This window comes from Pelobates fuscus, chromosome 4 (genome assembly GCF_036172605.1).
Source record: "Pelobates fuscus isolate aPelFus1 chromosome 4, aPelFus1.pri, whole genome shotgun sequence".
NCBI lineage: Eukaryota > Metazoa > Chordata > Amphibia > Anura > Pelobatidae > Pelobates > Pelobates fuscus.
In genome coordinates this window covers 346630162-346655386 of record NC_086320.1, presented here as the reverse complement: position 1 = coordinate 346655386, position 25225 = coordinate 346630162, and the positions used below count along the sequence as shown (strand labels likewise).

At 41.2% G+C, this 25225-nt stretch overlaps 1 protein-coding gene across 1 annotated transcript in view; it reads right to left on the bottom strand.

The window, feature by feature from the left end:
* The window catches only part of PLXDC2 (plexin domain containing 2), a 520796-nt gene that overhangs the window by 240849 nt on the left and 254722 nt on the right, over nucleotides 1–25225 (bottom strand). Inside the window, exon 3 of the mRNA XM_063452523.1 lies at nucleotides 9615–9761. Coding sequence (XP_063308593.1) covers nucleotides 9615–9761 — 147 coding nt within the window. The remainder of the gene's footprint in view (nucleotides 1–9614; nucleotides 9762–25225) is intronic.

The following is a 25225-nucleotide window of genomic DNA, read 5'->3' as shown; positions in this document are numbered from 1 at the left end:
GATCTGCCTAGTTGAAAATCACCAACAAACTACTCACAGTTTGATTCTGCTGTATAGATGGATTGCTCCCAGTGTCTCCCTGTCTCTCAGTGTCGCAAGTCACCCAGTGTCTCAGTGTCCCTATGTATCACAGTGTCAGTGTCCCCATGTCGCCCAGTCCCCTAGTTTCCCAGTGTCTGTGTCCCCATTTCTCCCAATGTCTCACTGTGTCCCCATGTCACTAGGATACTGGGGACACAGTGAGACCCGCGGACACTGAGAGACCCGGGGACACTAGAGACATGGGGACGGGGACACTAGAGACATGGGGACACTGAGAGAACCGGGGAAACTGGGAGACATGGGGACACTGGGAGACAGGGGGACACGGAGACATTTAGGGACACAGACACTGGTAGACATGGGGACACTGAAACATTTGGGGACACTAAGACACTAGGCACACAGAGACATGGAAACACAGACACTGGGAGACTAGGGGACACTGGGAGACTAGGGAACACTGGGAGACTAGGGGACACTGGCTGGGAGACAGACACTTGGGGACACTGGGAGACATGGGGACAGTTGGGACATAGACATGGGGACACTGGGACATATAGGGACACTGGGAGACATGGGGACACTAGGCACACTGAGACACTAGGAACACAGACACTGGGAGACATGGGGACACTGAAAAATTTGTGGACACTAAGACACTAGGGACACAGAGACATGAGAACACAGACACTGGGAGACTAGGGGACACTGGGAGACTAGGGAACACTGGGGACACTGGCTGGGAGACAGGCACTTGGGGATACTGGGAGACATGGGGACAGTTGGGACATAGACATGGGGACACTGGGACATATAGGGACATTGGGAGACATGGGGACACTAGGCACACTGAGACACTAGGAACACAGACACTGGTAGACATGGGGACACTGAAACATTTGGGGACACTAAGACACTAGGGACACAGAGACATGGGAACACAGACACTGGGAGACTAGGGGACACTGGCTGGGAGACATACACTTGGGGGCAGTTGTGGACATAGACATGAGGACACTGGGACATATAGGGACACATGGGGTCACTAGGTACACTGAGAGACATGGGACACAGACACTGGGAGACTTGGGGACACACACTAGGGACACTGGCTGGAGGACATGGGGACACTGGGAGACATGGGGACATAGTGTCTCCGTGTCCCAATGTCTCAGTGTCTCCCAATGTCCCTATGTCTTACAGCATCCCCATGTGTCTCAGCATCCCATGTGTCCCAGTGTCCCCTAGTTTTCCAGTGTCCCCAAGTGCCTGTGTTCCCAGGTCTCCCAGTGTCTGTGTCCTAGTGTCTCAGTGTCCTCTTGTGTCTATGTCACCATGTGTCCCCATATGTCCCCTAGTGTCTCAGTGTCCCCTAGTGTCAGTGTCCCCATGTTTTCCAGTGTCCCCAAGTGTCTCAGTGTTCCCAGGTCTGCCAGTGTCTGTGTCCCCTAGTGTGTGTCCCCATGTCCCCTAGTGTCTCAGTGTCCCCACATGTCCCCTAGTGTCTCAGTGTCCCATGTGTCCCTGCTGCCTTTCCCCCCATCCCTCACTTACCTGAGCTGTAGAGCTGCTGTCTGGACTCTGTGCTGTGTTGCTGCTCCCCCACGGATCAATGAGTAGTAGAGAGAGGCAGGGATATGCTGTAACTTCCTATCCCTGCCTCTCTCCACACACAGTGACCCCTACTGGCCGGTGCTGGTATTGCAGAGTAATCTATTTATTTTCTCATTTACTCTGAGAAAAATACATGCATTTGTATTGATGGTATTACTGCAATACCGGCACAGCCAGGCAACCTCAAATACCGGCTGTGCCAGTAAAATACCAGTCAGGTGGCAAACCTAAGAGTAGTGTTTTTTTTTTAAATGGGCCTATTCCATGGGCCTGGGCCTGGAGCTGCAGCTCCATCAGCCCCTATGTTAATCCGGCCCTGTATATATATATATACAGAAAAAAAGAAAAAAGAAAACAAGCCTTGCACTCCTGCTCACAGTTATCTGTAATCCGGTGCTCGATTGCACTGAATATGCAGGACCAAAAAAATCAGCACTCACAGGATTTTTCATGCAAAACTTCTTTGCTATAAAAGTGTCAACGTTTCAGTTCCGACCAGGAACTTTTATCAGGACAAAAACATTTTATATTTTTGTCTTGATGAAAGTTCCTGGTCGTAACTGAAACGTTGACACTTTTATAGTAAAGAAGTTTTGCATTAAAAATCCTGTAAGTGCTGATTTTTTTGTCCTGTATATATACACTGCTCAAAAATATAAATGGAACACAAAAATAACACATCCTAGATCTGAATGAATTAAATATTCTTCTGAAATACCTTGTTCTTTACATAGTTGAATGTGCTGACAACAAAATCACACAAAAATTAAAATATGGAAATCAAATTTTTCAAATCATGGAGGTCTGGATTTGGAGTCACACTGAAAATTAAAGTGGAAAAACACACTACAGGCTAAACCAACTTTGATGTAAACACACTACAGGCTGATCCAACTTTGATGTAATGTCCTTAAAACAAGTTAAAATGAGGCTCAGTAGTGTGTGTGGTCTCCACGTGCCTGTATGACCTTCCTACAACGCCTGTGCATGCTCCTGATGAGGTGGCGGATGGTTTCCTGAGGGATCTCCTCCCAGACCTGGACTAAAGCATCTGCCAACTCCTGGACAGTCTGTGGTGCAACGTGACGTTGGTGGATGGTGCGAGACATGATGTGCTCAATTGAAATCAGGTCTGGGGAATAAGCGGGCCAGTCCATAGCATCAATGCCTTCGTCTTGCAGGAACTGCTGACACACTCCAGCCACATGAGGTCTAGCATTGTCTTGCATTAGGAGGAACCCAGGGCCAACCGCACCAGCAAGGGGTCTGAGGATCTCATCTCGATACCTAATGGCAGTCAGGCTATCTCTGTCGAGCACATGGAGGGCTATGCGGCACCCCAAAGAAATGCCACCCCACACAATTACTGACCGACTGCCAAACCGGTCATGCTGGAGGATGTTGCAGGCAGCAGAACATTCTCCACGGCGTCTCCAGACTCTGTCACGTCTGCCACATGTGCTCAGTGTGAACCTGCTTTCATCTGTGAAGAGCACAGGGTGCTAGTGGCGAATTTCCAATCTTGCTGTTCTCTGGCTAATGCCAAACGTCCTGCACGGTGTTGGGCTGTAAGCACAACCCCCACCTGTAGACGTTGGGCCCTCATACCACCCTCATGGAGTCTGTTTCTGACCATTTGAGCAGACACATGCAAATTTGTTGCTTGCTGGAGGTGATTTTGCAAGGCTCTGGCAGTGCTCCTCTTGTTCCTCCTTGCACAAAGGCGGAGGTAGCGATCCTGCTGCTGGGTTGTTGCCCTCCTACGGCCTCCTCCACGTCTCCCGATGTACTGGCCTGTCTCCTGGTAGCGCCTCCATGCTCTGGACACTACGCTGACAGACACAGCAAACCTTCTTGCCACAGCTCGCATTGATGTGCCATCCTGGATGAGCTGCACTACCTGAGCCACTTGTGTGGGTTGTAGACTCCGTCTCATGCTACCACTAGAGTGAAAGCACTGCCAGCATTAAAAAGTGACCAAAACATCAGCCAGGAAGCATAGGAACTGAGAAGTGGTCTGAGGTCACTACCTGCAGAACCACTCCTTTATTGGGGGTGTCTTGCTAATTGTCTATAATTTCCACCTGTTGTCTATCCCATTTGCACACCAGCCTGTGAAATTGATTGTCACTCAGTGTTGCTTCCTAAGTGGACAGTTTGATTTCACAGAAGTGTGATTGACTTGGAGTTACATTGTGTTGTTTAAGTGTTCCCCTTAATTTTTTGAGCAGTGTGTGTATATATATATATATATGTTACTACTACTATACGGCACTCACAGCATCAAGGTATGATACAGTAAATGCTGAGGTGCTTGCCCCAGTGAAAATATATATAAATGAAGAAATGAGAAAATGAAAGCACTCGTAGGTCTTTTGTAAAATTATATATTCAAATAAAATTCACAACATAAGTTGAATATATATATATACATACACATATATTTGGTAACAAAACAATAAAAAAAATTACCAATTGAAGATTTATTCTGCTAATTTTTAAAATTCTTATCCTATCTGACTGCTTGCTTCATGACATCTGACATGGCAATCCTTTACTAAATTACCCTTACACAATTCTGCTATCTATTCCCCACTCTTCTAAAGCTCTCATCAGCAAATCGAGAGTGTGAGAGTCAGTAAAAGTGATTCATTAATACATAGTCTTCCAATCTGAGCTCCTGGTTAGTTGCAGTTAGCAGCGGTTGCCAAGGATTTCCTCAGTGTTTTGTACATTGCATCTACATTTGCTTTTAATTATCAATCCAAGGAAGACAAAGCATCAACGTTTACTTAATTTCGTGTAAAATGAAGATGTGACATTTGATATTCAGGCACAATTTTTGTTTTAAGATAAGAGAGAGATATGCCAGGATAGTGAGTTCAAGAATAGTAGGCTGAATAAGGTGAGCCTAGGGTTTAGAGTATTTAGTTAAGACATAAGTAGTCAAATATATGTTATAAAACTTGCACATTAATTATAAGAACAGCGAACAGAGAGTAACACATTTGCTAGGCAAGGATAGGTTACTATACCACCGGCACTTACATTGCCCTTCCAGGGCTAATGTGTGTAAGGTGAGTAAGTAAGAGAGTAAAAGCATACATAAAAAGATAAATCATGAGTTGAAGCACATAACCATATGCATTTTCAGGTAAGGTGTCAGCTATGGATGTATAAAGAAGATAGCAATGCCTTACTTGTCTGATAAGTGGTTAGAACTGGGCAATAGGACCTTGAGGTGGGGGGGTGCGAGGGGTGAATGAACTGGTGTCTGTATCGGTCGGTCTATACTACCTAGGGATGTTAATAAAGGTATAAAGCTGCAATTAGCTAAAGTTGCGAAATCATACCAGATAAAACAAAACATGCGTTTAGGGTAAGGAAGTATGTTGGTCTATTCTCAGGTCGTGGCTGCTGCATATGAGTCCGATGAGGGCTGTCGCGGGATGAACGGGGTTATTCTCGCCGGGTTCCAGGCATGTGGAGGTGTTGGAGCAGTGGTGGGGTCTTTACTGGTCAGACTGTCCTGCGGTAGACCCAGGTCTCGCAGCAGCGCTGCTGCACCTTGGAGATCTCGAATAGAGCAAGTGGAGTCTCCATATATAACGAGGAGTGTGCATGACAGGGTGACAGAGGTCCTGATAGAACATACTCTCAAAGTGGTATAGGGATTTCCCCTTGAGGGCAGCAGGAACTGCCGTTTTGTCCATTCCATTCTGGAAGTGGACCACCAAGTCTCTCGGGACAGCAGCCAAAGCTTTAGCTGGTTTGGGGATGCGGAACAGGCCATCCAGAGTTTCTGCCTTAGCCCGCTGCGGCGGCAGCTAGGCGACCAGAAGTTTCCTCATGACATGTGGCAATTTGTCTTCTGGAACATCCTCCGAGATCCTGTCAGGATTACTAGTTGATCCAACACAGAGAACTGTATCACACCTAGGACTAAAGGTAACGTCTTACCGGGCCTTAGAATGGCTGGACTTAACCAAAGAATAGGCAGAATACTTGCCAAGGTCGGGGACACAGAATGAGGCTTATTCAGCAGCATGAAGCCTGGAGCTTCAGGATCATGCGACCGTCTGCTTCAGTAGCTAAGCTCTGCCCCCCATTGGTATAGTTTTTATATATAATATATTTTTTGATACTTTATAGTTTGAAAAAAAAAATATTTGAAAAGTTTATTCAAAATATTAAATAATTTGAAAAGCTTATTTAACAATATTTACTCAAGGTCTAAGTTCTCTGCCAGCTCAATTCTTCTTCACTCTCTTCCTCATCAATATTATCTCATATATCCTGAGTGCCTTGTTCTTGCTCTGTCCTTTACATATATATATATATATATATATATATATATATATATATATATACATACATATATCAGAAAACAAGGGTTTGGCTGCATTCACCTAAACATACTTAAATGGGGTGCTGCTGGGGGCCAATAAGTACAGTAAAAATGAAACTCCAGTGCACTCACTAATCTACTAAACAGTTATTTTAGTACTGAACAATTGTGTTAGTTTTATTAAAAACACCTAATCTAGGCAAAAAATAATGGGGGTTTAGTTACAGTATATGATCATACATTGCATAAGCCTGCCACAACGTCAATGTACCCCATATTTGGCAGGTCCTACTCTGTCTGCTAAATGAGCTACTCACTTGGGGAAATCCTTCCATCTCAAGTTCTCTGCAGTACAAGGCTTAAATAGGGTCCTGAGATAAGGCCAGGTGCAAAGTTGTTAGTTTTATTAAAAACACCTAATCTAGGCAAAAAATAATGGGGGTTTAGTTACAGTATATGATCATACTATATATATATAATATAATAGAGAGAGCAAGAACAAAAGGCATTTGGGATATATGAGGTAATATTGGTGAGGAAGAGAGTGAGGTGTAGCTTTTTGGTTAGCTTATTTGCACTGAACTCAAGAGGCAGCAATTGCCCAGAGTACCTGCCTTGCAATGACTTCTCATTGAACTGCATTGGGAAGACTGTGATTGGACAGCCACAGAAAGTCTTGGCGGGTTACAAGAGGAGAGCTTGCGAAGGCAGCAGACAAGAGATCTGCAGGTTTTGGAAGCTGTTTTTAGATAGATATCCAATGTAAAAATGCATAATTAATATACCATATGCACAAATCTATGGACGACCTGTGTTGGAGGGGGTGTGGAATTAAGGGGACGTACACGGACATGTGGTGGGACTGCCACAAAGCAAAGACCTTCTGGGTGGGGGTGCAGCGCTTGCTGGAGAGGGTGTTCCAAAGACAGATAAACATAGACCCGTGGGTGTTCCTCCTGTCTAGAACAATGGATAACTGGCCGAGGAAGGAACAAAAATTGTTAAACAAAATCACCCTAGCACCCAGATAAACAATGGCACAGAGCTGGCTCAAGCCAGCTACTCCCCAGATTAATACAGTCATAAATAAGATAAAAGACGCCCATGTAATGGACCAACTAACAGCTCAAATCAGAGGTACACTAAAGGCACACGAAAAGGTATGGGAGCTATGGATGACTGGGGAGACTAGGAGAAGGGAGGGAAATAGGGACATCATACGCACACTCACACAACCAACCTACTCCCCACACAACGGCCGTGGGATCATGGAACCCGGAATGACAATGGGGCGCCCGCCGGGCCAACAAACCTCCAGGAGACTGAAGCTGCTAGGACAAAAGGAGCATAAGAGCCAGAAAACTCTGCTTCACCCCGACCCAACCACGAGAAGGACCCTAGCCCCCCCCTTTGTTTTTCTCTCTCTCTCTCTCTCTTCCTCTTCTTCTTCCTCTCTTCATTATCTCTTCGTGCTAGACTCTCCAGGGAGAGTAAGCCTAAATGAAATGAACAAGTCTACGAAACGGAAGTAGACCGATAGTAACCATATGCAAACACAATAACACTCCTGGAAACAGTTAATTGTTAATTGTTAATGGTTAATAAGAATACAGAATGAAATAACCTGAAGTCGTCAGTACGCAAGTAACCTCTCACAGGGGCAAAGCAACACAACAATGTAAAACAGACAATGTTTATACTTACTTTATTGCTGTACATATTGCGGATTTGTTTCTACAAAATGTTCAATGTATCACACCGACTTACCAAAAATAAAGAATTTAAAAAAATAAAATGCATAATTAAGTGCATGCAAGTTTTCATTTGGAGTATATCTACAAAAAATATATCTTTTTATGTATTTTTTTTTATTTGGGTAGTAGAGTGTCCCTTTAATAAACACATCCAGATGCCAAGTGTCATTTGTTTTACTCTATGTTAATAGAATACATTTTGGTGCATTCTGTAGTTTGGGTTTAGAAGTTTGCTTTCCCTACAAAAAAAAAAAAAATGTAAAAAATTAAATTATATTGGGTATGTGCGTCCTTGATTTCCCAGGTTATATGATTTTTTTTTCTTTCATAATTCTGCTTTTCAAATACTTTCACAAGCGTAGCCTTACTGCTTGGCTGCCTCTATCTATTTTCCTTTCCATCAATATTATATTTGCATGTTAAGGTTAGATTTCTGTGAGATATTTCTATTCTCAGAAAATATTTCTGTAAGTGATGTGCCAGTGATAATAGAATTTAAAGGACTTTTTTTTACATAAAGCAAAGGAAACTTTCTCCTCTCGCACTTTCAGATATAAAATATTTCTTTGTTACGTAAATGTCAATGTATGCAACACATAATAGCAATACATTTGTATTGGCATTAATGCCATCCTTTGCCATAAAGTGCATATTAAAAAAAATAAAAAAATACACGTATATATTTATTGTTAATTTAAGTATACATTTAATGTGTTTTTGTATTTCTCTATTACTCATAGACCTGTTGGGATTATAATTTCCAACACGCATACACCAAAGACAATGGTTTTCCAAAAAAAGAACATAATCTATCGAGTGTCACAGTGGCAATAACTGGGGTAACTAAAGGCATTCTGTGAGTACGGAACCCCCTGTGCACTTATGCTCTCACTACAATGTGCATTATAGTGAATGGAGGAATATGATATGACATTGCAATATATGAAAAGGTAAAAACAGGTGCTGGTCTTCAATCACCATAGAAACCAATAGAATATGACATTACAGGAAGCACGTTAAAAAGGTTCTGTTCTGGTGCAAAATGCTAAATAAAGATCAATCACCAAGGAAACAAACATAATTTCTCTCTCAATATTTAGCACCTTGAATCCAATATAGCATCTGTTATGCCTTGATTAATCTCCCTCCATGTTGTGCGTCTGCATCTAATAATGACATTGATGGGAATGACAAAGCCGGAGATTTTATTGCTCTGTCACAATGGGTTCACACTGGAGAACATCGAAAATGGTGCAGAGCTGCCCTCCTATAGTAAGTCAAGGCCACAGTTGGACCCTTAGTGGTCTTTATTTATTGTGCTGCTTAAAGAATCACTCAAGCATCAAAAGCTCTGCAGTTTATTAGTTGTTATGGCGTAAGGAGTCTTTGCTTTTATAAGCAAACGGGGCATCCAAATCCTCTTCTCCCATCTTCCCAAACCTGGGCAACAATAACAGGCTGTAAGCTATTGTGTGTAGTGTCCACAGTGCTACTGCTTACAGTTTATCATTTCTGTGAACCTGAAACTGAAGCTTTCTGTGCTGGGAGAGTCCTGGATTTTGCCAAAATGTTCTAAATGGTCTACAGAAAATAGAGACAAACCACTCAAGCTGTAGTGATTATGGTGCTAAGACTGTCCCTTTCCCTTCATTTTTTAAAAGTTCCACATATATGTAACATATTTCAAGTACTATTTGTTAGGTCCTTGCAAGTTTTTCATTGCAGAAGTATTCTAATGAGAAATGCAATTACAAACCATTAATGCTACATTTAAGTTAGATTTATAAACTGTGATATGATTTTTTTTTTAATGTAGCTTCACTTGTCTTATATAAAGAATATTTAGAAAGACTTACTGCTGCTTGCCGATGTGTATTTGACAGAATTCCGTGAATCTTTACTTTTTCTTTTTCCATTTGATCGATGTCCACCCATAAATCCCTGCTGGCAGAATCCAATGGACCAAATGTTCTAGAAGCGTAATACTTATGATCAGTATCCTCCTGGAACAAATAAATACACAATATTGAAACATAGAAAATATATTACAAATGAGATGTCATGCATCTAAACACATCACTATGAGTTATTCCATATAAAGATTTTAATAATCGCAATTCTATTAACACCTTCAGTACTGAGATATGTTCATAAAAAATATAAAACCTAGGAAAATATACGGATTCGGCTTGTCTTTCCCTAGTGTAATATGAAGCATATTCTGTACAATTGACCTGGTGTTCTTTGTATACATTCCTCAACTCCTAATAAAAGTTTTAAAAACAAAAGGATAGACATAACATTTATCTGAAATGCCTAGTAAGCATATATAATTAAGGCTAAATGGTAAATTTGTACATAGATGGTTGTTTATGGATGGCTAGAATACTCAATCCTTTAAAATGAAAACCTTTCCATAGGGGACTTAAAAATAATTCAACTTATCGCACGCTATTTCACCTTATCTGTAATATCTAAATTATCACAATCATTTAGTTCATGAAAATTTACATTTGAATTTATTTTGGTTATGTTTTTTCATAGTGCCATGGATTGCTTCACATATAATTTGATTATAGTCAATTACAGTATGTTTCTTTTTAAAAGACTTTAAGGACCACTGCTATTAATCTGTGAAATAATACCACTGAACTGCCAAATGAATCCAATAATGAAACCTCTCAAATACCTAAATTGTTTGGAAATATATGCTTAACCCCTTAAAGACACATGACATGTGTGACATGTCATGATTCCCTTTTATTCCAGAAGTTTGGTCCTTGAGGGGTGTAAACCACATCGTATTTAGGAGGTTCAGATAAGGACATCTAATTAACTACTTGATTTATTTTTATTTTTATTTTTAACAAAACATTATTGTATAGTATTTAACCTGAGTGAAAATAAGATTTTAAACTCTAAAGTGTATCTTTTATACTGTTGTTATTTTACTTACATAGTATTTATATTATTTAGATTGGGTGCTTTTGTCTGCATCAGGAGAGGACACTGCTTTATAACTCTGCCTCAATGTTGATAAAGAGAAAGAAATTGATATTCTGTAACACTATACAAAATAAACAGTGCTCGGGTTTACTGGTGTGTGTACTGTAGCATGACTTGTGTTTATTTTCCTTTGATACACACTTGTACATGCACTCTATGAACTCAGTTGCTACTTTATTATGCATACCTCCTGTTCATTCCATAAAATAGCCAAAGAGAAAAATGATTGTACTGCAACTCACTGTAAAGTATCCAGACATATCAGTTTGTTGTTTAACCAATTATTGAATAGGAATGACATGTGATTGATACATTTTGACAGTGGTAGGATTGTTGGTCTGGCAAATCTCAATTTCTGCTGTGACAAGCAGATGGTAATTTCAGAATTTGGGACATGCCACATTATTTCATTGATTCTTCCCGTTTTATGCTACTTTATTGAAAGCAGTTGATGGTGCAATGGTGTGTGTTTTTCTGCCACACTGTGTGTCGTTTCATTTAAAATGAGCTTTTCTGGAAGCATAGAGATGTCATATTTGACTTTAAAAGCATGTTTGTCTTTGTACGCGTGGGTACAGAAACAGGTAAATTTGCATTTCTTTAAAGCAGAATGAGACAATTACATATAAGCTTGTGGAGAAAAATAAAACTATAAAAATATATGATTTCCGCAACAACAAAAAAAATGAAAATACCAAAAAAAAAAAAAATGATTATACTCTATTTGCCTACAAAACTGTAATTGGCATCCGAATGTAATTTACACCCTTTGCTTGTTAGGCTAAATGCTATCGATGTTGATAAAATCTGCTTTGGTATGCCTGTTACAAATCTAAAATAGTAATTGTAGGCAACATTTTTAAGCAGAGTTGACTCTCATAAATCCTCTAAAACAAAAGACATTTGTAAGTACATGTAAAACAGTTGTTGAGCTTTTTAAGTCTAAAGAATTACATTAAGTTATAGAAAATACTTCCACCATCAACTAGAAAGTGTTCTTAAGTAATCAGTGTCACACATTTTATTCTGATGAATGCAACAAGACTTTGTCTCTATTTTTTATTCATGCTTATTTTGTTTTGTTTATTTGTTCACATTTTTATAGTTATTTCAGTGATCTTTGAACACACACATATATCCTTTTTGACTTTTTAACTTTTTCTGTTGTCTTTATTTTCATTACATTTATTTTGAGTCATACATAATATGGGGATGTTATCTGCTGATTGGATGACCAAAAGCATGTATTGCACTGCGCGTTTATTGACATGAAGTTTTTATACTCCCAAAAGTGGTCGATAATATTATGAATATTATTTTAAGATATTGGCCTAGTGATAAATGTATTCTGTTGAATTATACATCAACAGAATGCTGCAAAATGACTGGAGATACTGACACCGCTGGTTCCAACAATATTGTCGCTGAACAAGAGGATTCCAAGACTAATGTATAGACTTCTGCTACAGTAGAAAGTGAACTAGACTTATTTAAAAAGTCTTTAGAAAGTCTTGCAAACTTTGATCTATCTCTATTATTTAAATTATTAAACGACAGTACTGCCTCTTTACAAAGAGGTACAGGAAACATAAGGAATTACTTGCAGATAACCACAGGCACTAAAATTATGATGACATGGTGCCTACCTTCTGCTAGAGTAGCCCAAATGTTCTCACCATTTGCATTATTCCTGAGGCTGTGGAGAAAAGACCACCAGATCCCATATATGGTGGAGTTGACCAGCTATTTGTGATTACTTTTGCCAGGCTTCTCGGTTAACTGAGGGCTGACATGGAGGTGGGTCCATGGTTAGCTCTACTTGTAAGCCAGGTTAAAAAGCTTAATAACACGCTGCTTTCACAAATTCTCTTTTGGTTTGATGCCGCATGGCCTGAATAAGGAAAGTGGGATTTCCATTTTGTATTACAATATTGCTCTTATATACCAGATGAGTTATGTGGCTGTTAAAATCCAGGATACTTCCCACAAATTCTATCAGACATTTCTTTCTTTGATTTTGTTGATTAATCAAAACAGGGAGGCCCATTCTAAGACCACAAATTGCTTGTTGATACATCTTCCAGGTATTTTACTTTGCAAGGTATTGGTTGGAGGAGGCATTAGAGAATGGTTTAGTGATACAAACAGGTTTTAATTACTGAATTTTTATAATTTGTCAGCATTCATAAATATTGGACTTGTGCACAGCAAGAAAATGTGGCTCGGCAAACCCATTTTTACTGTAACTTTAAATCTCTGCAAAATTTGCTGCAAAATGTTGCGAACAAACTCAGAATCCAAATCAGATGAACCAAAGGGTACACAAATGGGCCAATCAGTGTCCTACAAAATGTATACATAATATTATATAAGGTATATATTTTGCAGTACACTCATAAGTGCTTTTTCACAAAACAAGTGAGAAAAAGTAAACATAGGAGGTAAAAACAGAACAAGCAGTAAAAAAATCTGCATTTGTATATTTATACATTATATATTTATTAAATAAATAATATATAAATAAAGCTTTTTTTACTGTACCTCCCTTTTCCCTCTTTTGCTCACTTCTCACCTAAAGTGTGAATAAAATCAACATTTGGTTACGGTCCTCTAGTCATCATTCATCTCTTTTCCCATCAATCATCATTTGTTGCTCCTCGGGCAGAAGTCAGTATCATGAACTAAAATGGACATCCTTGGCCATATGTTTTTCAGTTGGTTCATGATTTGTGTACATTACAGTTTGGAGATCGGCAATTAGACCAATCAATCAATTGGCTAATATTTGTAGGAATTACAGTTTGCACTGAAACAAATCTAATAAATATCAGTCACAGGAGTCAACACAACAAAGAAAGTGTTTTTGACTCACACTTTTAATTCTTCCTGTCTAACTTTACCAAATTCCCCAGGCTTACCTTAGTTCTTCTTCTGTTATACTGATTGTGATAGAAAATAAATGGTCAATAGGGGTGTTAAAAGGTCCACCGCCCACTTTATGGCTTTAGTCAAACACCCGCCATCACTTTCCTGATGGTCCTGTTGCAGGCTGAGTGGTGAGTGGGTGCATGGTCGGTCCTCCAGCAGAGGTGTCATGCTGGGATGATTGCTGTTTGGAGTTCCGCCCCTCCGGTGCAGCCATGGTCTCCCGCTTGTTCAGGGCCCCGTGCCTCTACGCGCTGGCTTGAGTGACTGCGAGGGTTGGCTCGGTGTTTGCTGCTTCCCTGTGTGGCGGGATTGGGAGGTGGGAGACATTTTTGGTGTAATCAAGAGGAGGTAGGAGGACTACCGCTTACTGTGTGCGCGCATGGCGCCCGCCATTTTGGAGGCAGTGGTCGAGCTTCTCGGCCTTAATTGTGGAGTCACAACCAGGGTGAGGACCGGGATCACCCCAACCCGGTCCATAGGGGGGAACGGAGCCAGACCCGCGCCGGTCTGTACCGTTGGTCTGGTTCTGTGGTGCAGGATAGTGAGGCAGCAGCCGTCTGCCCCACTCACCGCCGGAGAAGGCCCGGGTTGGGGGAAACAGGTTTTTTTCCCCCGGGGGACTGAAGCTCAGTGAGCCAGCCTCTCCCCAGGTCCAGCAGTCCCTCGGCTCTGGGTATCTTCGCAGTTGGTCCGGTTTGAGGTGGTAATACATGTTTTCAGCAATTATTCTTTATCGTGTTTCAGGAGCTGGTCCGACTTGCAACTGTCCAGTTTGGCGGTCCGGCCCCACCCCCTTTTTTAGTCTATTTTTCTCCCACCTACTGTATGTGATAAAAATGCCTTTTCGCTTTTATGCTAATATTTAAGACCCAGAGTAAAATATTAAAAAGAGATAAAAAAGCTTTTAATTTTGTTAAATCTTAAAAAAAAAATAAAACGGGGAAGTGAAGAATAATAAATGTGCAAATTTACATTATTTTAAATTTGCCTGCAAAGCAATCCATACACAATATCACTCCAGTATGTTTATATGCTAGCAATGCATCCCTTACTTTAAATAAATGTTATGCTAAAAAAAAAATCAATCGAAAAGTGCTAGATAGTGAAGGGTTAAAAGACCAATGATTAAATAATTCTGTTATAGCAAAACAGCCATTAAACATATTATATCATGGTGGAATATCTCATTAATTTAAATGTACAGAGCTGCAAATGCAAAATATTCAGGACGGATAATACCATGTACTTTAGGGACTAGCTTTTGAAAATGACACAAAATACTACTGGTCCCTAAAGGGTTAAGCTATTCTACTGTAAATGTATCACTAAAGCTGAAAACCACCTCTAGACAAGATGCCAGTCAATTCACCTCAAAATTATAAGTGATATGAACACACTTTGTTTTTTTTATACGTTGACTGTAGGCATAGCAGAGGTCCATAGTGATCATTTACATGGTTCAAAATACCATTTTCTGGTTTCTATGACTAAGTGACTATCCCTTCATGTATAAAGATTCTAACCCTCTGGAATAGAATTTAGAATTTAGAGTGTTCAAAGTAAAGAGGTATTTTCACAGAAGACAAAATTAAGTGTAAAATCGAGATTTTTAAGAGCTGGAGCTTTGCCCAGAAGCTATTCAATATTTTTAAATGTATCATGACATTTTCCAGCCTTGCAATGTGTTTGTAAGTTCAGTTTTTATATTGAGGTCAATTAGGACCCCGGTGACAGAGTGTTGAAATATGAATGATTTATAAGAAGTGTCTATGCTGAGACATGATCTTATTCAAACATTAAAAAGTCATGGATGATTATCTCATCAGTGCCTCTGCATCACACATTGTCAATCCATCCTGAGCAAGTATCTAGTTTAATAGTGGCTATAACTGCATAATATAACCTTTAAACATCCTGACTTGTTCTTCTACAATGACTAATGCAAACCCGAGCACCAAAGTAAGTTTGGAATTATTCAGAGAAATGATCAAGGGGTGAAGGGATGAAGCCCCAAGTTTGTTAGACTATTCATCTGTGCAGACAAACCAGAAGAAAATAGAATATTCATGAACTCCCACACTTCAGGAAAGATGAGTAAATGTTTAAAAACATACCGTAATTTACTTCTATGAAAGACAACAGTATAAACATACAGTAGAGATACCCTACCAGACACTACGGCTCTGTAAAAAAATGCTGAACTATACAAATGTTGCAGAGTTCAAGGTCTGGAGAACTAAGGGCTGCTCTTTGTATAACTTAATAAAAAGGAACCATTTCTACTCTTTATTCATCAATCTATGGACCCTACAAGGTTTGACATGTGTACCCCAGTGACCTGATCCATGCTGACATTGTTTTCTGTAATCGGTTTAACCTGTATTATGAGTATCTCATTCCGTCAAATTCCATTTCATCCCACTGATGGTCACAAGAGATCAGTTGACTGAGCAAGTCAATTAAATTAGCTTCTGATCTTTCCATTGTTTCAAGACTTAAAAGTCACAAAGTTGTAAACCATTCTTTTTCTTTATGTGTGGTAAGGAAGTGCATCTGTTTTTGCATTGATAAATACCCCCAAACTTGAGAAAGCGCAATCTCAAATTGACAGACTGTGTACCTTTTAGATTGTTATTTAAGACTTTATTGTTCATTTATGTTGATAGATAGTGATGTCCCGAACGTTTCGCTGGCGAATAGTTCCTGGCGAACATAGCGTTTTCGCGTTCGCCACAGATGGCGAACATATGCGATGTTAGGTCCGCCCCCTATTCGTCATCATTGAGTAAACTTTGACCCTGTACCTCACAGTCAGCAGACACATTCCAGCCAATCAGCAGCAGACCCTCCCTCCCAGACCCTCCCACCTCCTAGACAGCATACAATTTAGATTAATTCTGAAGCTGCATTCTTTTTTTTTGTATTATTTTTTTGTGTGTGTGTTTGTGTTTATTATACATTATCCTCCATAACCAGTAACCTGTTTTTATTATACATTATACCCCCCATAGCCAGTAACCTGTGTTTATTATACATTATCCCCCCACAACCAGTAACCTGTGTTTATTATACATTATCCCCCCATAGCCAGTAACCTGCGTTTATTATACATTATCCCCCCATAGCCAGTAACCTGCGTTTATTATACATTATCCCCCCATAGCCAGTAACCTGTGTTTATTATACATTATCCTCCCATAGCCAGTAACCTGTGTTTATTATACATTATCCCCCATAGCCAGTAACCCGTGTTTATTATACATTATCCAACCATAGCCAGTAACCTGTGTTTATTATACATTATCCCCCATAGCCAGTAACCTGTGTTTATTATACATTATCCCCCCACAACCAGTAACCTGTATTTATTATACATTATCCCCCCATAGCCAGTAACCTGCGTTTATTATACATTATCCCCCCATAGCCAGTAACCTGTGTTTATTATACATTATCCCCCCCATAGCCAGTAACCTGTGTTTATTATACATTATCCCCCCATAGGCAGTAACCTGTGTTTATTATACATTATCCCTCCCATAGCCAGTAACCTGTGTTTATTATACATTACATAGCCAGTAACCTGTGTTTATCATACATTATCCCTCCCATAGCCAGTAACCTGTGTTTATTATACATTATCCCCCCCCCCATAGCCAGTAACCTGTGTTTATTATACATTATCCCCCCCATAGCCAGTAACCTGTGTTTATTATACATTATCTGGTGTAACAGTAGTGTACATTTAAAAAAAAATACAGGGGGCTTGTTGTCACCTTTCGGGGACCCTTGGTGTTGTACGTGGCTGGGTGGAGGAAGAGACCTTCAATGACATCAGTGAGGACAAGGAACGGGACATGGCTAGCTTGGTATCCAACCTTGTGCAAATGGGGAGTTTGCGGTTGTGCAAATGGACTGTTTGCGGTTGTTTGCGGTGCGTTAATCGGGGAGTTTGGTCTGTCACTGTAAAGCGGGCGTAACCCTTACACTAGATAACAAGCACACGGACACCCGTGAAAAAAATATATAATAAAAAACTTAGCTGATAGGTACACTGCTTCCCAGGGTTATCTCCCAGCTGATAACCGTATAACAGAACTGTGTAATTGATGGGCTATTTTGGGTATCTGCTAGTATACCTATAAAGAAGGACAAAAGGACAAAACATAGTGCAAATATTGCTACAAAACTATTTAAAACTTTCAGTGGTTAATATGCACTCACATATTCCAGGCAAATTAAGCGTGTTATGGGTGCCTCCCCTTGATGGAAATGGGGTGTTTTTGTCTTTTTAATTTTCCCTCCTCCAGTGATAGCCAATATGGGATCCAGGTCAGCCAAAGATTCCAAGGAAACAGCAACCAAAACGGAATACTCCAAAGGCAATTTATTCACTTACAAGGATTTTAAGAGGGTGTACAAAAAATGAAATAAAATAATAAAAACAAATATAGATAAAAGGTATTGGTCCTACGCGTTTCGTCCTTACACAAAACAGGACTTCCTCAGGGACCTCTTTCAACAATTATCCAGTAATAGGTACATCAAGTAAAAACAGCACCCTAACAAGCTAACACATAAAACATCTTATATAGGGCTAATCCCTTAAAGTCATTGGTGGAATAGTGGGTGTCTTCTTATCTTCCAGCTCTGATTCGTCCACTTTTTTTCTCTCAGGTGTGTCCACTTCGCCGAGAATGGAAAAAAGCCGGGTCCGTTAAGGTGTTTTGTCACTTCCGCGTACATCATACGTTGCGCGTGTGTCACGTGGTGAAATACCTCGTCATGTGATCACTATGCGTTCCACACTCGGGAAAAAAACATGGCCGTGCGTTCCACCATGTAATAACGGACTGGGATATCAATTGAAGCCTGACAGTAATATACAAATGGCTGAAAGGAGAAGACTATTAGAAAAGATACAAGTATTCATTTTAACATAAAAGAATATTGAAAACTATAATAATGAGATGTCCTCCAACATATTTTAATCGATTGATTTGCTAACACACCATAACCATGAATGAAAAAACTCCCCATCCGAGTTAGTCATTCATTATATTCATTTAAGTTTTGCAATAATCAGTACTGATATTTAATACATTAATAAATTTATATAGTGAAAATGACAATTTATAAGATATTGGCATAACCAGCTAAACCAATATAGTGACTTTAGATGATTAATCATCTCTCAATTGCAAATCCACCAAAAGTATAAAGTGACATGAATAAATTAAATATTCAAATTACATATCCATATTGCGTAAAATATATAAAAAATTTTATTAAAAAATTTTTTTTGTAAAAAGATTGTACATTCAAATAAGGTTCAAATTGAATTAGAGTGTTACACAATACACATTATTACCCACTATTCCACCAATGACTTTAAGGGATTAGCCCTATATAAGATGTTTTATGTGTTAGCTTGTTAGGGTGCTGTTTTTACTTGATGTACCTATTACTGGATAATTGTTGAAAGAGGTCCCTGAGGAAGTCCTGTTTTGTGTAAGGACGAAACGCGTAGGACCAATACCTTTTATCTATATTTGTTTTTATTATTTTATTTCATTTTTTGTACACCCTCTTAAAATCCTTGTAAGTGAATAAATTGCCTTTGGAGTATTCCGTTTTGGTTGCTGTTTCCTTGGAATCTTTGGCTGACCTGGATCCCATATTGGCTATCACTGGAGGAGGGAAAATTAAAAAGACAAAAAAAAAACATTTCCATCAAGGGGAGGCACCCATAACACGCTTAATTTGCCTGGAATATGTGAGTGCATATAAACCACTGAAAGTTTTAAATAGTTTTGTAGCAATATTTGCACTATGTTTTGTCCTTCTTTATAGGTATACTAGCAGATACCCAAAATAGCCCATCAATTACACAGTAACCCTTACACTACCTGATCGATACAACATCATACCTGATGTTTTAAAGCACGTTATTCCAAACAATTTAGGAATGCTAGGTGATGTATGTCCTTTATGGATTAAAACCAGACTCTGCATCAACTGTAATTTTCCATGTAATTTTCCAAGCTCGCGTTCGCAGTTCGCGAACGGAAAATTTCATGTTCGCGACATCACTATTGATAGAACTATAACAATAACTGAATATGTCATTGTAGCTACATTCATTAACATATATAAAGATTAATTCACTTTTTAGAATCGACAATTTACTGAAATAGCAGTGAGATAGAAGAGAGCAAAAAGTCACGATGCTAGGAAGTATATAAGGTCAAATAATCTTGACTCATTTTGCGAGAACATCTTTCAGGTAAGATAAATGAAGTCTCTATTTTTTTTTAATTCTTAAAGTATTATCAGAATAGAGCATCCTAAAACCACTAGTTATACCTTTTTATGGAAATATTTCCTGTAAAATGTTACTATTAGCATACTAATTGCCAAAAGATGAATATATCGTATGGAAATACAAAAATAAATGTCACTATAACGTTACAGTTTCACCTAATGAAAGTACTACAAGTGGGTAATTTTATAATCAATCTTGGCATGAAATAATCTATGGATCACTTGATAATAAAAGAACATGAGATAAAGTGGCAGGCTACAATGTATGACTTCCATGCAATAATTAAAGCCGAAAACTACATTTAAAAACTATGTAAGGTTGTTGAATTTCTGTGACCTATTAGCTTGTGCCATTTTTTTCCCAAGTGTTTGTCTTTACTAGATGATTTTTTTTAAGCAGGATGGTTTGTGTGTGTTTTTTCTAACAATAGTGTGAATATCATAAGCGAGATCTCATATTTCCTTGCTGCATGTTCAAAGCAGGTGAATACATAGTCATTAAACAATATTTACAATATCACAGGCCAATACAATTTCAGGTTAGCATTATAGTATGGCCTCAAAATAAATATTTTTGTCACAGACCATCTTACTCATTTATGGTAAAAAGTTTCTACTGAGTTGAAGATACCAGGAGATCAAGAATAATGATCAAATTATGATAATACTATAGAACCGTATTATTCTAAATGTTGTTAGCAGAGTTCCCAAAAATCTAATTTCTTTTTAATAATATAATTATGGGTTTGCTATGCTTTTAACTTTTTTTTTTGTTTATTGGTTTTCAGCCAATCAGGAAGAATTTCCACTGATAATCCACAGATAAGAAAAATAATTTAATGGAAACACACAGGTTTTGCTGTAAAGTGCAGGTTTTTTTGTTAAAGCAAAATTGGCATTTTACAAGTCTTTTCGGTTCCGTTTTACATAAATTGACTAATATGGTTGCATTGCTGTCTTTTAAATAGATCTTTTATATGTTGATCAGAGCTATGACTTGTGAACTTTTAAAAATTACTTCCAAAGAATACATTACTTATAAACATGGAATTTTATTAAAGGACACGGAGGCTCATATTATGCTTATCTCTTTCTTTATTATACCTCAGCAGCAAAGAGAAGGTATAAGATATTCATAGAAAAAAAACTTCAATAAGAACAGGATCTCAAAGGGTTAACATAACATTCCACCCTTAACCAATAGGAACAGTCCTCTTGTCCATAACCACCCATGTGACCTTTCCTCTCCCTCTTTCTTTGCTGCTGCCTCAGCTAAGTAACACCTAATTTTCTTCTCTCTAGTCAGAGGAATTTTATTGATTATTTGCTTGAATTTATGTACCGTTTATGTATTTTTTCCACAGTTTCCCTCATTAGGTATACCCCTTTATACCAGCGTGTCCACACGCTTTGGGGTTTTCCTTCACTCAACGGTTTACCGCCTCCGGCGGTAAACCCACCCCCTCCCTCCCTGCTCCGGGTAGTTTATTACCCGTTCCATATCCCATCCTTCCCCCCTGAACGCTCCCCGCGACCGTTTTCTCCGGCGCGAGCGTTTCGCGGCCGGTAAACGCTTGCGCACGCGCACTGGCAGCCGCACAGAGTGACAGCCATTTCCACTAACGGCTGACAGGATTTTCCCGCCTTTTTTCCCGACACCCCCCTGTGACCTAGGGGCGGGCGGGAATACGCGGATTGGCTGCTGGCTGGGACTTGCAGCTTACCAGTGCTCCCTTGCGGCCATTCCGGAGGGAACACTCGGTAAGCTAACAGTCTTTTGCTTGTGCCTTGTCCTAGCACTCCCAGCCAACCACTTTATCAGTGTACATTCACAATAGTTACACATACACTCTGTAGTTATTCAGTTACCTGTGCAAACTGAATATTACACAATTTTCTCTCACTCCCTTCAGCCTATTTATCTAGCATGCTGAACCCCAGAGTCCAGGAGACTGGCACTCCTACTACTGCTAGCAAGAACACCAAGCTCCAGGTGTCCCCTGCCACGCGCCCACTCTCTCCACAGAGAGAGGACGCGGCCTCCATGGAGCAGCTGAACTCGGAGGAGTTCCACACGCTCCTGGACGCGACCATGACCAAGTCGGTCACACAGGCCATATACACGGCTATAGGAGCAATGTCAGACAACCTGACACAATCCATTAGTAACGCCATCATGGCGTCTAATACCAACCCTAGCGGCCTCCACCCCAAGGCCCAAGATGACAAGCCTGCTTCCCTCACCGGTCGCAAGGCCACTGAAAAGACCCACCACGTGGACAGACAAACCTCCAAAACACATATGACGGACAGGTTGCGCCCTGTCACTAATGAGGACGTGGGGCCCCCACGCAAACGAGCCTCCCACCGGGCAAAAACGGTGAGGAAATGGAAACGGGCTAAGGCCCAAACTGAGACATCCGACTCTGATTCGGAACTGGAGGAGGTACTGAACGAGTCTGAAGAAATAGACTCTTTTGAATCGGAGAACTCCTCTCCGGAGCGCAGCCTGGCAGCAAACCCTACTAACACGGGCAAGGCGGCTAAGGATGACTCCATCATCCTGGACCCTCAGGGCGAGCCCCTCTTTAACCCGGACGACCTACAACACCCTAGGTCTACCGAATGGTTTCCGGCTGACCATGTGGCCCAGTATATTGCGGCCAGAATTAGGAAACCCCTGGATAAACATACCAGGAACAAACTAAGGGCAGAATGCCCACGCCCGACGGTCCCTGATATGGCCTGTGCCACACCAGAAGTGGACCCAAAAATCGCCCAATTCCTGGGCAAAACTGGCTGGAAGGCCAAAAAGGGTTTAGATTATTCGCTGCGCCACTGCCAGGACAAGGTGCTTGACTCCTTGGGCCCCAGCGCAAAAATCTTCGACATGGTCGAAGCGGCACTTTCAGGTGACACACCTGTAGACCTCCTGGCTATTCGAGAATGGGCACAGCGCTCTATTTGCCTCATCGGCAATTCCAACGCTGCACTAAGCACAGAGAGACGAAAGGCGATCCTCATGAAGATCGACCCGAAACTGGTCAACATGGCCATAACTGAGCCTGGCACACAGGCAAAAGGCCTCCTTTTTGGAGACAATTTTGTGAAAGAGTTGGGTACCTATGTGAGCACATTTACAGCCCTGGACAAGGCGCAAACAAATCTCAAACGAGTGTTCTCCCCAAAGGTTTTTGGGGGGGCTGGCAGACATCGGGGCCGTCTGTCCAGCCGCTCCTCACGGGGCTCCTACCGGGGCTACCGAGGCTCCACTACATCCAGGTTCCCACAGACAGAAGTCAGGAATCCTACACCCTTCTTTCCTGTCAGGGGCAGATCATGGCAGTCCAGAGGACACAGAGGTGCCACATACGGCCGACGGCCTTATGGTAAGTACCCTTCCCCTACCTTATTCTGGTATAACACATGTGGGAGGCAGATTATCCCAATTTTTCGGGGCATGGCAAAGACTCACGTCCGATGCCTGGATCCTCAACACAGTGCTAGGGTACCACATAGAGTTTGTGCAAAACCCGATACAATACACCATACCAAGGCGGATGGTGTTTGCCCCCCAAGACAGGGAACTAGTGTCGAAGGAAATCGAAACACTGACGGAGAAGGGCGCGATCTACCAGGTCGCGCCTCACTCCCCAGGCTTCCTGAGCAACCTGTTCTTGGTTCCCAAAAAGGGCGGCGGCGTGAGGCCGGTGATCAACCTACGCCCTCTCAATACATTCGTACGATACCACCATTTCAAAATGGAAGGGATCCATTGCCTACGAGACCTTCTCCGGCTGGGGGATTGGATGGTCAAACTGGACCTCCAAGATGCCTACCTCACCATCCCCATCGCAGAGGAGTGTCACCACCTCCTCCAGTTTATATGGAACCACCAGACATGGAGGTTCCGCTGCCTACCATTTGGCCTCTCGTCAGCACCATGGTGCTTTACAAAACTGCTAAAACCGGTAGTGGCACTGCTGCGCAGCAGAGGGGTGCGCATGATCATATATCTGGACGATATGCTGATCATGGCGCAGGATGCCCTTATACTTCAACAACATCTATCCTGGGCACTATCCCTCCTTCACAACCTGGGATTCCTAATCAACTGGGAGAAATCAGTTTTAATCCCCTCCCAGTCCATGGAATTCCTAGGATTCACTATAGAGGCAGTCCAAGGGACCCTAAGCCTACCACCTTCAAAGATCAAGACTATCAAGAAGGAGATTCGCAGAACACTGGCTCGTCCAACGCTCACCGTGAGACAACTAGCCAGAATAATCGGACTCCTTTCAGCCTCCATACAGGCAATCTTCCCGGGCCCCCTACATTACAGAGCCCTGCAGAGACTGAAAACAGCACAACTACAATCGGGTCACTCCTATTCAGACTCCGTGCCACTCGATCGCACAGCCAAAGAGGAGCTCAGGTGGTGGCTCCAGCACATGGAAGCATGGAATGGCAGAGCAATCTTTGGCACCACCCCAGATTGCATAATAGAATCCGATGCCAGCACGCGGGGCTGGGGAGCGCGTTGTGGTCCTATCTCCACAGGAGGAAGATGGTCCCAACCGGAAAAGGCACTACACATCAACAGCCTGGAACTTATGGCAGGCTCTTTCGCGCTGAAGAGCCTCCTGGGCCCCAAAACGCACTGCTCCATCATTCTGCGGATGGACAACATATCAGCAGTCCAATACATCAACCGCCTCGGCGGCACCAGATCCAAAATCCTGGCAGACTTAGCCACAGACTTCTGGCAATTTTGCTTGGAACGCAACATATCGGTTCAAGCCGAATACATTCCGGGACTTTCAAACACCGTAGCAGACTGGAACTCCAGATACCTACGGGATGCCAGCGATTGGCACCTGAACCGCGCAACGTTCTTAAAACTTCAGACATTATGGGGCCCGATGTACATGGACCTGTTCGCGTCGAGATTGAATACTCAACTTCCGAAATTCTTCAGTTGGAGACCGGACCCAGAAGCAGTAGCTACGGATGCATTCCTACATCCATGGCCGGTCAGAAGACTATACGCTTTTCCCCCATTCGCTCTACTGGCACGAACATTGGTACACCTCGACCGCTCGCGGTCGTCCATGGTCCTCATAACACCATTCTGGACAACACAGCCTTGGTTCCCTTCACTCATGGAGATGTCCATAGACGTTCCCAGATTGCTACCAGAGCATTTACA